The following is a 16,826-nucleotide window of genomic DNA, read 5'->3' as shown; positions in this document are numbered from 1 at the left end:
AACGACCAATATTTATCAAATTTCATGCGTTTAAAAAATCCTTATCTATACTAATATTATAAAGAGGAAAGATTTGTTTGTTTGTTTGTATTGAATTGGCTTCGAAACTACTGAATCGATTTTTAAAAAAAATTCACTGTTGGAAAGCTAGGCTATCCCCGGGTGACATAGGCTATATTTATTATATTTTAAAAAAAATAGCGATCCTTACTAAAACTCCAATAATGTAACCCAATGTGTGAAAAAATTACGTAAAATTATTTACATCGCGTGCGCTACTACCCAAGCGAAGCCCGGGCGGGCCGTTATATATTATAATATAGCTAAACTAGAAATACTAGAGAATTGCGTAAGTACTCATTACAACAAATAAATCAATTTTCGTAGAGGGTAGGTCGTAAACACGGCTGAACGGTCTCACTTGGTTCTGGCGCAAGTCGCCGCGGTCTGTTGAACAGTAGATTATGACGTTACCCTTGACTTGTTAGTATATTTTTACATCGTATAAATGTGAACTTTTGCTATTGGGCCATTAAACTCGTTATTACAGCGTAACGAGATTTTTTTGTTTTTAAATATACTGAGGATCTTACTAGCTCTAGTGGCTGTTTATAATAACCTTAATGTTAAAGTAAATGCTACTGCCCCTTTGGGTGCTCCGGTATTGTATATTTATAATGAAATTTTCTTTCTGATTTAACATCTGGTATACTCTGTACCCGTCGATCTATTCGCAACCAAACAATCATAAATATCATTTGGAGCATTACGATACTTAAAAAAAACTAAAATGAGGGTGGAACATTCTTGAATTAAAATATTTAATTACCATCCGCGACACCTCGTTGTGCGATAAAATACGAGAATGTGATGGCCCAAAAAAAAAGGTAAAACATCAAGAACAAGTCAGCAAATCCTCAAGACATTCTTCAAACGACTCGCATCAGTGATACCCAAATTCACAAGTGGCCGTCCTCGTTACGAGCTCTTCTTTGACGTAAATCACAAAAGACACGGCAATAAAATCTTATTATGTTAATCCCCCAAAAATAACATTTCGACTTGGAACATTATTCATTTTAGAGAGTTAAGTGAATTTTCAAATTGATAATGTAAAACAAATTCTATACGATAATTTTTTAGTCTCTCAAATATATAACAAAAGACACTGTTCGACATAATAATTCGATAGAAGTTTAATACACATGAAATAAAAGCAGGTTTCATTTTTTTAAGATTTTTTTTAAATATTGTTTCCGTAATTTAGAATTCGTTGCTGAGCTACGCAGCGTTCCAGTAAACGTCCATATTTATATATGCATATACATAAGCTTACATACTAAATCTAGAGACAGCTAGTGCAAATTGGTACCTTTATCAACATGTCATATATTTTTGCAAATCATGTATTACGAGTATGCATACATGACAATATTTATAGATGTACTACTGAAGAAGTTTTATGATATCATGACTATGACTATGTTGCTGGAAGTAAATTTTAACAATTCCAAAGATTTACTGGTGGTAAAACCTCTTGTCAGTCCTTGTGGTTTAAAGGGTGGAGCAGCCGTTGTAACTTTACTTGAGACCTTAGAATCTCAAAGTGGGTGGCGCATTTACGTCGTAGATGTCTATAGGCTCCAGTAACCACTTAGCACCAGGAGAGCTGTGAACTCATCCACCCATCTAAGCAATAAAAAAAATAAAAAAATGTTTTCGAAAGATCAAAATAATTTAGCATCATGGCGTATTCATAAAGGTATAGGCTCTTCAATTTTAGTTTAAACGAAGAATGTTTTAGAAATTTGATTAATTTTGAATGTTTTAGGAATTCGTTTAATTTTCTTATTAACTATCTCATCAGCAAATTTCAAAGCTACATAATAATCGTGTTCTTACTACATATCTTCGAGATTCGCCAGTCGAAGGCAAAATTAAATAAAATTTGCGGTGTAATCTCGAATTCGCTAGATTGACCAAGAAAACTGTAAATAAAGGTAAATAAACTGTGGGCTAAAGAAAGAACAATAAAGGGACGGTTAATTGCAAAGAGTAATTTTAATTAATATCACAATCTTCCTAATATTGTTACTAATCGTTTGCGTGTCTGCCACTCAAAACACAAAAATACAACGGCCATGTTTGTAACAATATTAAAGTTAGAACTGGATTTTAAATATACGTACATGACATAGATGATGATCGATATTTTATTGAAATTGTTTTTATATTTTTTTATCAATTTTAATTCCAGTGCCTAATGTAAAATTTTCGTAGTGCTTCATCCGAAAAATTAATCATGGCAAACTGATTTTTTAAAATTTTATTTCTATATTTGAAATACACTTTAATGTAAAATAAGTCAATGTAGGTATCATGCTTTGAGTTTCAATCTTTATAAATATAAATTAGTACGATAAGCCTATAATAAAATTCACCCTAATCTATGCTTCATTACGGTACTATAGTTAGTTCCCTTGGTCTCTGCGGACCGTACCATTTATTTTAGTATTGCACTATATTTTCGATTTGAGTGTAGATTATTTAAATGCTCCTTCTTTTTGTCCCCATACCACATTATGTGGAGTAGGCGTAGCATGTCCTCTTATCACATTGCCTAGGAATTTGGCATGAGTTTTACGACCGTTTCTCTGACGTCATCCTCTTTGGGAATGCTATCATTGGCATAAAATTGGTTGCAACTAGAAAAAGTCCCTTGGTCCCCTTTTGCGACATTCACGGCAAAATATGAGCCTATCCAATTCTATGCCGGGTACCGCCACATCCGTGAATTAGTTAGTCAAAGTACGAATGAATCGTGTATTAAATATTCCTTATACGAACAATAAAGCTGATAATTACTCAGTGATTCCTCACCACACCTACTAACACTCACACACTTAGCGTTAATAACTCGTTTAAGCCGTTACAACGACTTTAACGTACTTAATTACTTTTACAATAGCATTTCGCTTACAAACCCAACCTCGTGTTAAGCTTCTAATAGTAACTTTACATCTTTTACTTATTTGATTTGTTATTTGATTTGAAAATTATGTTTAGTTTTAATCTATACTGTTATAATATTATCTATTTATTTAATATTATAAAGCTGAAGAGTTTGTTTGTTTGGTTGAATGCGCTAATTAATCTAAGAAGCTACTGGTCCGATTTGAAAAGTCTTTCAGTACTAAATAGCTCATTTATTGAGAAAGGCTACAGATTATATAACATTACGCTAAGACCAATACCAGCGAAGCACTAATAAATAGTGTTTCAAAATGGGGATTTTTTTTTCTTTTTGAGAGCTTCAGCTGCGTGCGCTGCGGAAACGGAGATTTGCTAAAATAACGTATGACAGAACTGTTCCCGTTCAAAAGTTCTCTAAAAGTTCACGACAGCATATTATGTCTATATTTTAAGGTTGGCTTACTATAACCTTTTTTTATAGTAACCTAATTTGTTCTAAGATAAAGCATTATTTGGAAAGGTACTTTTATAAACATGATATTAATCGTTATTCAAACAAATAGCCATTACAAGTATTTAATTTAAAAGAAATTTGGGCTTTACATCATTTGATTTCAATGAGTATCACTTCACGATAAGCTTTGAAATTTATAGATTTTTCTCGAATTCTCAAGGATCCATCCCATCATCAGATCCTGATCATGATGATGACAGGATAATTTGGGAAGTCTACGCTTTCGAATAAAAAAAAAAAGAAAAATTATCAGAATCGGTTCAAGCATTCTCAAGAAATCGGTCAAGATACATAAATAAGAAAAGGTGGTCAAATTGATAACCTCCTCTTTTGATGCGTGATTTTGGTACCTTAAAGCTATTTACTTTCCTTCCTTAACACTATATTATTCAAAAATATTTTCACCTTCTATGTAAATGAAGTCGCGGGTAAAATTTTGCGTTATGCCAAAGTCACTATACCACGCGGACGAAGTTGTGGGCAAAAGCTAGTATACTCATAAGAGTCACTCATAAAACGAAGCCTAGTGAACTATTACTGTTATTATAATTATTTTATAAAACAGATTAGCCTTTGATAATACGTACGTACTCAGAATTGCCTGAAATTGTTTCATCCAAGGGGGTCCAAGACGCGGGTTGAGTGACAGAGGGTTTTGGTCGGTTCAACTTTAGTATGCACCGCCTACCACTTAACATAACTATATAGGCACATGTGCGAGGATTACTTCGTGATTAAAAAAAAAAAAAAAACTTCATCATTAAAAAAATTATACATTCCATTTCAAACATTTCCACGATATTCCTAATAACAAATATACATTCACGAATAATTTTTGTTACTTCATTAAAATTTATTGATAGCAACTATTTACAGAGTGTGTACAAGCGGTGAACTTAACATATTTCTTTTTGGGCTACCTATCTATCTCGATTCTTCTGGCTTCACCGGAACTACTGTACAAGCTCACAGGGTATCAGTCTGAAAGAATTTGCTAACATCTACCCTTTTTTTTTTCGGTCCTGGGGCCGAACCCCTTACGAGGTCCCCACGCCTAGGGGGCGCGCGGGGTATGTGGGACTTGACGATCTGCAAGGTGTTGGGAGCAGACCGCGGGCCCAAGGAATTTTAGGGCCCACCCACTAAACGACTCTTCTGCACTCTTCGCCCAAGCGTCCGATCCCCTCCGAGGTCAGAACCCGGATGAGGTATGGGGGCTACCGCAGTCAACACTGCAACCAGACAGCACAGCTCACGATAGGTGCGGAGAGGGATAAGCTCTCCCTCTCTCGTTCCGCCGCCTCCTTCTGCGAGTACACCATCTCGCAGTCGAGCATCGTCTGCCAGAACTCATCGCTGCCGAGCATGATAGCCACGACGGTCAGTAGCAACAAGTCCGGTCCTATTTACGAGACAAGGACACGGCATTGCTCCAGCCATGCGGGGCAATGTGCGAGCGTATGCTCGACCGTGTCCTCGTCGCAGTCACAGTGGTGACACTCCGTCGTCGGTTCCCTCCGGGCGATGCGATGCAGGTACCGGCCGAAACACCCATGGCCGGTAAGCATTTGCGTCAACCGGAAGGTGAGATGCCCTTGGTTACGGTTCGCCCATTCCGCGAGGACCGGGCGCATCGCCTCGGCGGTCCGGAGACCGGCCGACGGGTTCACCAAGCGGCGAGACCACGCCTCCAATACGGACCTCCGAGATTGGAGCCTCCGCGCTCTAAGTGCTCTTTCTCCGGAACGTGGTTCCCCCCTGTCGCGAAGGTTACATCGCCACGCATAATCGGCGGCGAGTGCCTCCGCCTCCAGGTCCCAGAGAGGCGTCCCGGCGAGAACGCACGCCACCTCGCAGGAGACGGTGCGGTATCCACGAATCGCCATGACCGCGATTGCACGCTGCGGACGTCGCAGCGCCACGACGTTTCTGCGAGTCAAGGCGGGGCACCACACGGGGGCCCCGTATAGTGCAATAGACCGCACCACCCCCACGTAGAGGCGACGCACCACCGTGTCAGGCCCTCCGACGTTTGGCAAGAGCCGGCTCAGCGAGCCAGCCGTCGCCATCAGTCGGGGGCCCAACTTCTCGAAATGAGCGCGGAAGTTCCAACAACCGTCCAATTCGAGACCGAGATACCGTAACCCAGTTACCCCGACCTCGACGCGGACGCCTCCAAGCTAACATCTACTCTAGCAAGAGCAATACTTCGCTGAATACCAGATCCGGCGAGAAACTCACTAGGTTGTGTCTATAAGCTAGTTAACTAATTCGTTCTTTAATAACACTATTGAAAGCATAATCAGTCTTGCTGTACATTAATCACCAATATAGAAGAAATCCGACACAGCCTTACGACACTTGTGCGACATGCGATCGCACTTTGACAATTTCAAGAAATCTTTTTTTTTATTGCCCTTGTAGGCAGACGAGTACACGGCACATCTCCTGGTGAGTGGTTACCATCGCCCATGGATGTCAGCAATGCCAGGGCCAGAGCCAACCTGTTTCCTACTGTTAAGTACTCTCTACAATGTTGCATAGAAGTTCCGAAAAACAAAACTTAGGACCGTCAGGTTACCGAGTAAGTACCTTTATACATATATCAACGGAAGCTTCCTCACAAATTTAACTTCCATTGTTTGGACCTTTGAAAGCTTCGAATTTGATTGACGGGTCGACTGATCTAGGCATGTACTTTTCAAAATTAATAACGGTCTGAGTTCGACATTATAATATTCTACATAACATATTGTTCTGAACACTTTATTCAATAAGTTTTCTAATGAGTTTCAAGAGTTCAGAATTCCTGACGAGGATCAAAATTGATTTTAAAGGCATTAACTTAAAACCCCGCTTTCGTGTATGTATTTGTTGTCCATAAAGAATGACGTATCAAATAGTATAAAGTTTTCTTAAGCCCCAAAAAAAACTCAACCCGACTTATTTTAACCTCAAGCAAAAATGAGGAAGCTGTAAAAACCTGTTTTATTCGTTTGAATGAGCTTTGTATAAAAGCTTAATAGACGAACCCACCTCGGCAATAAGTTCTATAACCCGTTGGCTGTACGTGGAGCCATTTGTAAACAAAATAATCCGGCTTCGCATTTTCACGATTAATTGATGCCTAATTGCATTCACAAAATGGCCTTTGGGATCCGTACGAAAAATATAATGAAAATTATTTTTCAATTTATGGCTATGAATACCTTAAAGGTTTAGCGATGTTCTTTACCGCCGGATACCGAATAATTTATGATCTTTCATTTTGATTGTTTCCGGTTGCTTTATAGAATGAGCTTAGCGAAGATTTTTGATTATCATCTTATTTTAGGGTTCTTTAGAATTTAAATTCTTGTTTACTTAACCGTAACTGGTAAATCTATACATATAAATAGAATTTGAGTGTCTGTTTGTAATATTAAAATAACTGCTTTTTACTACATGCATATGAATATATACTTAAGTATACGGTACATACACCAAAAAATTTTTTTTTTAAATTTTTGTCTGTCTGTCTGTTTGTTCCGGCTAATCTCTGGAACGGCTGGACCGATTTTGATGAGACTTTCACTGATAGGTAGCTGATGATATAAGGAGTAACTTAGACTACTTTTTTTAGACTAGCTCCACCCCGCAGCGTCACCCGCGGAACGACAGGGGGTTAACCGCGGGTAATACAGCGGGAATCAGCTAGTCTGCTTATATATATATGTAAAAATGAATTGCTGTTCGTTAGTCTCGCTAAAACTCGAGAACGGCTAGACCGATTTGGCTAATTTTGGTCTTGAATTATTTTTGAAAGTCCAGAGAAGGTTTAAAAGGTAGACAAATATGAAAATGCTCGGAATTAAATAAAAATAACATATTTTTTTTCCTGTGTTTATTTATCGATTGAGGCACTACGAAGTCTGCCGGGTCAGCTAGTCAATAATAAAATTTAATGTTTCCGAAACGAAGCGAGGGCGGGTCGCTAGTTGGAAATATAATACATTTTTGAAGTATCAAATGTAAAATGAACGCTTAAATTATAATGAAAAGTAGTAAAGTACACACACACAAAGCATACATACATGTACCAGACTACATGTTTAAATTTTATTTAAGATTAGCCTTCAAAGGTAATTTGACGAATTAACGTGAACATCAATACAATCTACTGGTGGTAGGATGTCTTATGAGTCCGCACGCGTAGATACCACGACCATAGCTATTTTTACCGTAAAGCAATAATGCATTTCAGTTTGAACGGTATGGCAGCCGTTGTACTGTAAAATTTGAGACTTAGAACTTATGTTTCAATTTTGGGTGGCGGCATTTTCTATGTTGATAAATGTATATGGGCTTAGGTGACCATTTGACAACCGGGGGATTTTGTATTGGTCCACTCATCTAAGGAATATAAAAAAAGGTTAAAATGAATCTCCAAGTTATTTGGTTGAAAGCTGTAACAGTTAAAAACTTTTAATTAACGCTAAATAAAAACTTGCTAATTGTTAAATAAATTTATTCATACACTAGATACTGTTGTACAAAAAATGTACTATTCCTTAAAAAAAAAGACTTTATCAGCATTCATGTAAAATTTGATACATCTACCTTGTGTACGCTTCTCAGTCCAATATGCAATATATATGTATTATGTTGAACTTCTTCACAATATCTTCATTTCAAAAACGTAATATTTCCTTTAACTTTAAAATGTATCTTGAAATATTCAGTACAGTACTAAATATTATATTGAATGAAAATGTATTCAATGCGGAGAGCCCAATTCATTTATTATCATTCTGTCTGTCTCAACAATTCCCAAAAGACATCACGTAGTCAATACAAGTAAGTACCTAAACAACACAATTCAGTTTCACTAACTTTCCCTCTGATACCTGCATAATAAAATGCTCATACTGAAACTTTGACTACTTAAACTAATTGAACTTTGAAGAATAACCTCAAATTTTCCTTAAGTACGAGAATTGATCTGACGCGTCTACTGTTTGATAAATTGTTCTCTGAAGCACGTGATGTGATTATGTTCTTAAATTTGTCAACACGTTATTGCGTGCTATTACTATTGTTTTGTTGTGTAATGTAGGGTGTCGCTATGAAAGGAATAGTCGTTGCTTCATTACTCTTTGTGTCTTTTCTATATTTTGTCACGGAACGTAAGTTGATAGAGGTCGCGAACGTAGAGCAGCTGCTTCGTTTGACGAGAGATAGAGACAAGCTTATATTATTGACAACATTCAGTAGAGGAAGGGCATTTTACGAGTAATTCCTCACACTACAGCAAAGCGCACCGCTATGTATATTGTACAAAACAGTTTACTCTCTTTTACCATGTTTAACGTGATTTATTTCAGTAAAACAGCTTTTCAGATAAGTGGTGCTAAATTGAACATAGTCATTAGGTTTGTTTATTTGAAATCGAAAAGTAATATATGTAATTGATTACGTGGAACATTATGTATTCTTTAACAAGTAAGTTCATGATTTGGAGTACTTTATAGTTCTACAGCGTATATTAGAGAGAATCCAACTTTATGAACATTATATTATTATTTTTAATTGATTAAAACAATGGCGACATATATTTTTTTATTGCCCTTGTAGGCAGACGAGCATACGGCCCACCTGATGGTGAGTGGTTACCGTCGCCCATGGACTTCAGCAATGCCAGGGGCAGAGCCAAGCCGCTGCCTACCGAATGTATATAATATATAATCATATTATGTCATAATTCATGTATTACGACATATGAAGGTCATATTCGTTTAATATTTGGGACATTTAGGCGAGAGGCTAAATCAACGATGAGAATACCAGGAAATGCGTTCCCAGCCATAAGCAACTATTTCTTTCTTCTTCTATGTATTTCTTTCATTCTTATTAATCTATTTAACTGTCCTCCTAATCTCTTTATTGAGGGTTCTGCGAATAATCACGCGTTTGAGTTTGAAGAGTAGAATAAAAGTTACTGTAAAGAAATTGAAACTTCTACCTTATGTCTCAGAACAGAGAGGCGATATTTACGATATGGTATTCGCGGATTGAACTGCCCTAATAAAAAAATAACGTGATGTTTATCTTCGATTGGGCCCCTCGCTCGTTTAGTAGCTTTACTAGTAGTATTTTTTTTATTGCCTTTGTAGGCAGACGAGCATGCGGCCCACCTGATGGTAAGTGGTTACCGTCGCTCGTAGACGTCAGCAATGCCAGGGGCAGAGTAGGCAAGTAGATCTTTATTTACTAAATCATCTCCGAATTGCTGGAAAATAAATGTGTTCTCCCCTGAGTAAAATCCTAATTAGCGCAAAACTAAATTTATAATGACGTATAAATAACCCTAAACGAAATTAAATCTAAGCGGTCTGAAAGTTCTTAATAGACTGTGATCAAATATACACAACAAAGTTCCGGAATAAAGGCTCGAAAACGACCGCTTCTATCTTTAGGGAACGAGAGTCCCAAACAAACATCTATCTATCTTAAACCACAGATTTATTCATTCATTTATTCACATACAGAAAAAGTATGTAGTGGAATTTATGTTGTTACGCAACTACTTGTAACTCTGTATTTACACAGACGCTTTGGTTGATTATATTGTATATGATTATTTTGTTGGTATTTCTGTTAATTCATAGCCTAAAAAGATTATTGATTTGTATTTTCTTAAAATATCTAGTTCAATAAAAATTACTAACTCGTGTCCCAAAGCTTTATTTATGTTATTGAAGCTTCCTACTAGACCCTTGCTTGGGTTCTGTACATTATTTCCAAAAATATGCAGGTATAGTCTATTTAATATCCTTTAACTCAATCTCATAGGTGACTTTTGAGTTTCATTATTAAATCTTCCTCATAGTACCTCAATTGGCCAGGAAGTTCTGCTAACAGCTAAATTGCTTCAATCGACTTCAATACAGTCAGTGCTCAAGTCGAATGCAACAGAATCAGATGAATAACAAATTCAACATATAACTTTTTTACTACATGGACAAAGAAAACAATACCTCAGATTCACTTTCAAACATACAAGTCATGGATGTAGGAGAATCTAGAATTGATATTATTGATTCAGAAGAAAAAATTGAAGAACGCAGTCAAACAGAGTTACAAACTAAGAACATAACGGTATGCCAGCAATGTCAAATTATTGTGAAAGACAGGAGTATGGAAAACGAAGACCTAAGTTCGTTCTGGATGGTGTTGTCAATGATAATAGTAATGTGGTTTTTGTATCGCTCCAATCCATTTTACGTTCATGTTATGTGAAGTGAATAGTTATGTTTCAAGTGTCAGTTATATTGCTTCGTTCATACATAAACAAGTGAGATATTTCATGGTGTTTGTTTTATTGTATTTTCAAGAAGGAATAAAATATTGTATTTTTTACACGTTATTTCTACGTTAAACATACATCATCATCATCATCATCATCATCAGCCTTTATCTGCCCACTGCTGGACATAGGCCTTCCCCAATGTCTTCCACATAATGCGGTCCTCCGCCTTCCGCATCCAACGACTTCCTGCCGTGCGCACATAAAAAGGTAAACATACAAGTAAGCATAATTATAATAACTAGTGGTCCCGCAGTATTCGAAATTTGACTACAATTAATTGAAATTATAAGTTTAAACATTATTATGGTTCTGTTGTGAAACTCTAATATACTTATTAACGGCCATCTGGTGTAGTGGTAAGTGACATGGTCACTACACAAGGGGGTCGCGGGTTCGAATCCCGCCAAGGGAAGATATTTATATGATAAATATAAATGTCTTTCCAGGGTTATGGGTGTATATTAAATATAGTGGTGGTAGGTCCACTTGTGAGTCCGCGCGGATAGGTACCACCGCCCTGCTTATTTCTGCCGTGAAGCAGTAATGCGTTTCGGTTTGAAGGGCGGGGTAGCCGTTGTAACTATACTGAGACTTTAGAACTTGTATCTCAAGGTGGGTAGCGCGTCTACGTTGTAGATGTCTATGGGCTCCAGTAACCACTTAACATCAGGTGGACTGTGAGCTCGTCCACCCATCTAAGCAATAAGAAAAAAAAAATATATGTATGTGTATAATAAAAATATTATATTTATTTCCGTTATCTGGTACTTGTAACACAAGTTCTTTACGAACTTAGCACGGGACCAGTTAACGTGGCGTGATTGTTAGTAAATATTTATTTATTTATTCATTATTTATTATTATTATTACTTATTTAATTTAATCACAAATTGCGCCAAAACTACATAAATAAATAATATTAAAGACAAACAATATTAATCTATTCTCAATTTGATCACTATACACAAAAACAAAAGTTTGACAATTAACAATAAGCAAAAAGTATATTTATATGTATGTGATATGTCACATACATGGTAGTGTGTGTAATGTATTTTTATTGATTTAATGTATTTTTATGCATAATTAAAAAGAAATAGTAGCATTCTGCACCCCTTCTCCATATTCTCTATAAGTGTAGGAAATTTCATACTCCTCCGTCCGCAATTTTGGTATCAAGGGGTACAAAGTTTTTGCTTCACATATTATTTGTGATATTATATAATATTAAATATTTTTTTAGAAATGTAATCATGTATTTTCTTAAAGCTATTAATGAAAACTATTATAATTTATTTTATTTAAAATATCTTAATTTAGTTACTACTAAATTTTAATAGTTTTATACAACAACACATATCAAAATGGCCTAATTTAATACTCTTTTGCTATTATATTATAGTGCCTCGTATTGAAATATTATTGTTTAACTTAAATACAGTACTTTTTGGCCATAACCAGTTTTGATAACGTTTAATATTTGTACAAAAAAAATCAAGTTAATTCAAAAAACCATGTGAAAAACCAAATACGTCTTTTGATAATTTCATTATTTTGTAAAATAACTACTCAAACATATTGAATTAATAAGGTAGGTAACTCACGCAAAACATTTACGGAACCAATGAGTTCTTTTTATTTTTCTCGTCAAGGTCACAACAGTATCTATCTATATTCAAAGCGCGTTGACAATACTGTGATACAGTCGCATCGTTGAACGGTTACCCTAACAGAATTCAATTTCCGCATCAGCTTGTGGAACGTACCTGGGTATTGAGCCGGATAACCGACAAGTACGAGTATCACATGAACACATCGAAAACTCATCCTAAAAATGGCTGGTTTTGGCCTAAAAAATGATGAGCAACTTTCCATTTAGATATTCTCAATACCATGCTCCAAATCCAATACACAGTTAAAATAGAGTATGGTGTGCAATAGCACACCGAAATAGTTCATAATAAGTTTATGTCTTATTATTAAGTATATGTACTATGTAAAAGTATATGTGATTAATATAAAGCTTTTTAGTCTATTAACAGTTCAAAATAACGGCCTTTTTATTTCAAAGGGCCTTTATTTAATGAAACATGATTACTTTACATAAAAAAAAATCACTAAATTATACAACGTGCTAAATAATTCAGTGGTATTAAATTAATAAGTCGTAATGTCTTACTCCATTATGTAACGCGTTTAAATTAAAATTTGTTCTGAATACATAAACATGTTCTTCGAGACAGCAGTCAACAACGAAATAACCCTGGAAGATTGCTCCGGATGAAGACTGACTGAACAATAGTTGTTACTCTCTACACAAATAACAAAATGAACAAGAAGTAGGGGAATTCACGTCCACATGAATATCTTAATGCAAGAACACAAGGTTCAAAATGGCGAACAAAAAACAAAAGTATCAAGAGATCTTGCGTGCTACGTAGACTCGCACAGATGGAGTTTAGAGCGCCAAATTGAATGACAAAAGCTCGCTTCGTCAAATCAAGAGAGATAAAAGTGTCAGAAGCGCGTGTACGTAAAGAACGAAACAACGAGAAATTCAAAATTTCATTATTGAGCGGCCTCCCGATGGAAGACAATGTAATCGAATTCGTTATTCGGTTCAGTTGGTAAATCGATTAATCAAACACGCTCCAATCGAATCTTGATAACACACCGGCATTTTTACATTGTCATCATTGGAAAGCAAGTAGGGTGAACCATACTATAACTAACACCGACCAATGAATGGAGGTCTGACTTGAAACTCCAAAAATGAAAACATTTTAAATTGTTTGCAACAGTATTTTATTATTCATAATAATAACAGCTTCAGCTTACTGTCTCTGTGAGCTATATCAATCACCTAGCTAAATCAGCTGAAGTGATAGTGGGCTGGTCACATAATATGTCGCAGAACCAATAGCCGTTGGGGTAGACGTGTTCTGAAGACCGCGAACCAGCAAACGTAGTGTGCCCTCCTGCTAAATAGAGCGACGACCTGCGCATGGTAGCTGGCAATGACTGGATGTGTAGAACCGAATATCAGGTTCAGTGGAGAGCTTTGGGGGAGGCCTATGTCCAGCAGAGGACTGCCGCAAGCTGATGATGATGATGAATAATAACAGCAAATATTGTATTGTATCGGCCGTTAAAATTTCATAACTATTCTGTTGTTGCTGTCAATGAGACGACAATAAGAAGTCTAAATAAATTGTGTTGCGAAAATTTAGAAATAAAAAGGAGCAGTTACAGTTTTGTAAAATTACAACAACATTCTAGTACACTACTGCGAATTATTAAAACTACATTACAGTGTTTTAAATTATTATTAAATTTAAGCTGCCAATAATTGTAAAATTTACCCTACATCGAATTTCCTTGAAGAATGAACGTGATCGAAAAATTTGGCAATGTAAATATTGATGTTGCCCTGGATATCGGAAACATATTTGCCGGTTAGGCATACAGTTTTGTGCGAACAATTTCAGTATATACTTCAGAACGTTGCAGGAAAACTTGGCAACAATGCGAGTCCCCAGTCAATAACGTGCTCGGTCCCGAGGCGACGAGTGAGATGTGAATATAAACATGATTTCGTTTTTAAAAGCCAGATGCCGACCCAGTATTTAATAAGCGAACCAGGATTTATGTCGCCACAGATGCCACTAACGAGGGTTTCGAAAAGGAATTAAAAGATTTGAATGCCTGGTAACACCGGATTCACATTAAGCATTTATGTCTCAACGTAGGTGTGATTAATGAATATAATATCTTAATTTGAAAAAAAATATGTTGAAATATATTAGCGATCCACTATTATCTCATTTGATTGAAATTCATTCGTTTTGCAAATTTTTAGTTTATCTGAAATACTATCTGAAACAATAATATATTGATTATCAATAATATTGATTTAGTTCCCTTTTTGGTATTACCTGACACCACCCAAGCTCTGACAATATACAGGGTGTCCCAGAAAGAATGGATAATCCTGAAATACCTCATAGTAGAGCTACTGGGTCACAAAAAAAAAAAAAAAACTCAGGTAATACCCAAAGGTACGTTTTTTTAAAAAAAGTTGGTATTTTCCATACTGCTGTGAGGTTCTGGAATATACAACCGCTATAAATAAATGAAATCCATAGGCTTTTTGGTATTATAATATTCTACATGGACTAAGGAATGTGCAGGAAATCGTATGAGTAGCTAGTGTAATTTTTCATAAAAGTTAATCTGAACTTAAATTTTAATCATGAAATTTTGTATTTTTTCTTTATTTTTAATTTTTAATTACTACCTATGATTTTTTTTTAGTCTCCTATAGCTCTACTATGAGGTGTTTCACGATTATCCATTCTTTCTGGGACACCCTGTATAAAAAACATTATTTTTCTATTCTACTGCTCCAAAAGCGACCGTTTTGGTATTCGTATTTTAAAGTTGAAAAGTTTGACAGTTTGGTGCACTGCAAAACTTTGGCAATTTGTTATCACTTTGTAGATTCAAAAACGAACAGCTTGACAAACTGTATGAACGTGAAATGTTTTGGTTTTCTTCACTGTGAGGCGAAAACTTTTTTAAATCAATTTCTAGCTTCTTTTCAGTTTCCTGAAAAAAGTAAAATTCATCAAACGGTAAATGTTGAATTAAAATAATCCTTATTTTAATTAGATTTACCAGCGAGTTATATTTAACTTTATCAAGATGCACATTTAAGTATCTTACTTAATAAATGTATATAAATAACATTTTTCAAATGTATACTACATACATATTTGAAAAATGTTTTTACTAATCTAAAAAATATTCATTGTTACGGTGTTATTTGTTTTGTCTCTTGCAAAAAGCAAAAGCAGGTGCAAAGATTCCTAGTTTACTATAGATTATTAATAAGCCTCGTAATGGATAAAATTGAAGTCAGGATGTTTTAAGCTTCAAGCCGCATTATGAAGATGAAAAATTTTCAGAACTTAAGCTCCACATTGAATGCGAGACTGATTTAAAGCCAATTTAACTTGGTTCCAGCAGTTTTCTATTGAACCGGTGGGATCTCTTACAAAAGAGCGAATTTAGGTATAATAGTTTTTATTATTTTTATTACTTTTAACTTCCATTTGAATCCTTTTATCCATTTTGTGATTGTGAGTAGGAAAGAAATATTTTATTTAAAATGTTGTAAGCCATAATTTTTGTTTCATACTTTTTACTCGAATAATCAAATAAATCATAGATTAATTGATCATTTCACTATATTGAACTATATAAATTTAAATACGTTTCAGTATATCATGGACAAATGCCAAATATAGCAGCGCTTTACTCCGATATTGATTAATATGGTATTCATGTTTTATTCCAAAAATAAGACACTTAAAAACTAGGCTGCTATTGACGGGTATTGCCTTATTTAAGTATAGAAATAATCAAACACTTACGGCTTGAAAATCGTAGTGTAATGAGCAAACGTTAGTGATTTTTAGACGAAAATCGAATCAAATTTACCTTCATCCAAAATTGTTGTGAGGAAAACTATCAATGAAACTATTATAGCTCTTTAATAACTTTAATAACTTTACGAGTTTTTTTTTCTTTTTCTAATACTATTATAACTCTTTCAATACATTTATAAAATTACATAATACAGTAAAATAAAAAATTCAGCGTCAATGAAATAACGTCATATCGAATTTCAATACAAAACCATCGACCATCATTCCATATTCGTATCAAGTCTTCATACAAAATAATATCTACAGGAATTGCTACTTCATAATATTATTCAAATTATCAAGTAAAACAAATAGTAGAGTAAAAATCTTAAGCAGAACACAAAAATCTGACGATACTAATTGACATTAATAGACAAACTAAATTTGTGCCAGCCGAACAGTGAACGCTTGGTTTAATTTAAGTTGTTCAGTTGGGAAGCCGCCAAGCAATAAGCAACATCGACAAGCTCCGACAAAACTAATAAGCTTTTTTGTTTGTTTT

General features: G+C 35.3%; 2 protein-coding genes across 2 annotated transcripts in view; one reads left to right on the top strand and one right to left on the bottom strand.

Moving 5' to 3' along the window:
• Positions 1-16,826, top strand: part of LOC101747146 (ubiquinone biosynthesis O-methyltransferase) — a 222,227-nt gene that overhangs the window by 12,148 nt on the left and 193,253 nt on the right. The gene's annotated exons all lie outside the window — the stretch shown is intronic.
• Positions 4,079-5,556, bottom strand: LOC110386318 (uncharacterized). Its single transcript, XM_038019337.2, has 2 exons — positions 5,066-5,556; positions 4,079-4,088 (listed from the first exon to the last, which is right to left on the bottom strand). The coding sequence occupies exons 1-2, from the start codon at positions 5,554-5,556 to the stop codon at positions 4,079-4,081; spliced, it is 501 nt and encodes a 166-aa protein (XP_037875265.2).

This window comes from Bombyx mori, chromosome 23, assembly GCF_030269925.1.
Source record: "Bombyx mori chromosome 23, ASM3026992v2".
NCBI lineage: Eukaryota > Metazoa > Arthropoda > Insecta > Lepidoptera > Bombycidae > Bombyx > Bombyx mori.
The sequence above is the reverse complement of the archived record's forward strand: the minus strand, read 5'-3'. Positions and strand labels throughout refer to the sequence as shown.

What these genes read in the sequence shown, in the direction of transcription:
- LOC110386318 (XM_038019337.2), bottom strand. Translation starts at nt 5,556, where the DNA reads ATGGCGACGGCTGGCTCGCTGAGCCGGCTCTTGCCAAACGTCGGAGGG.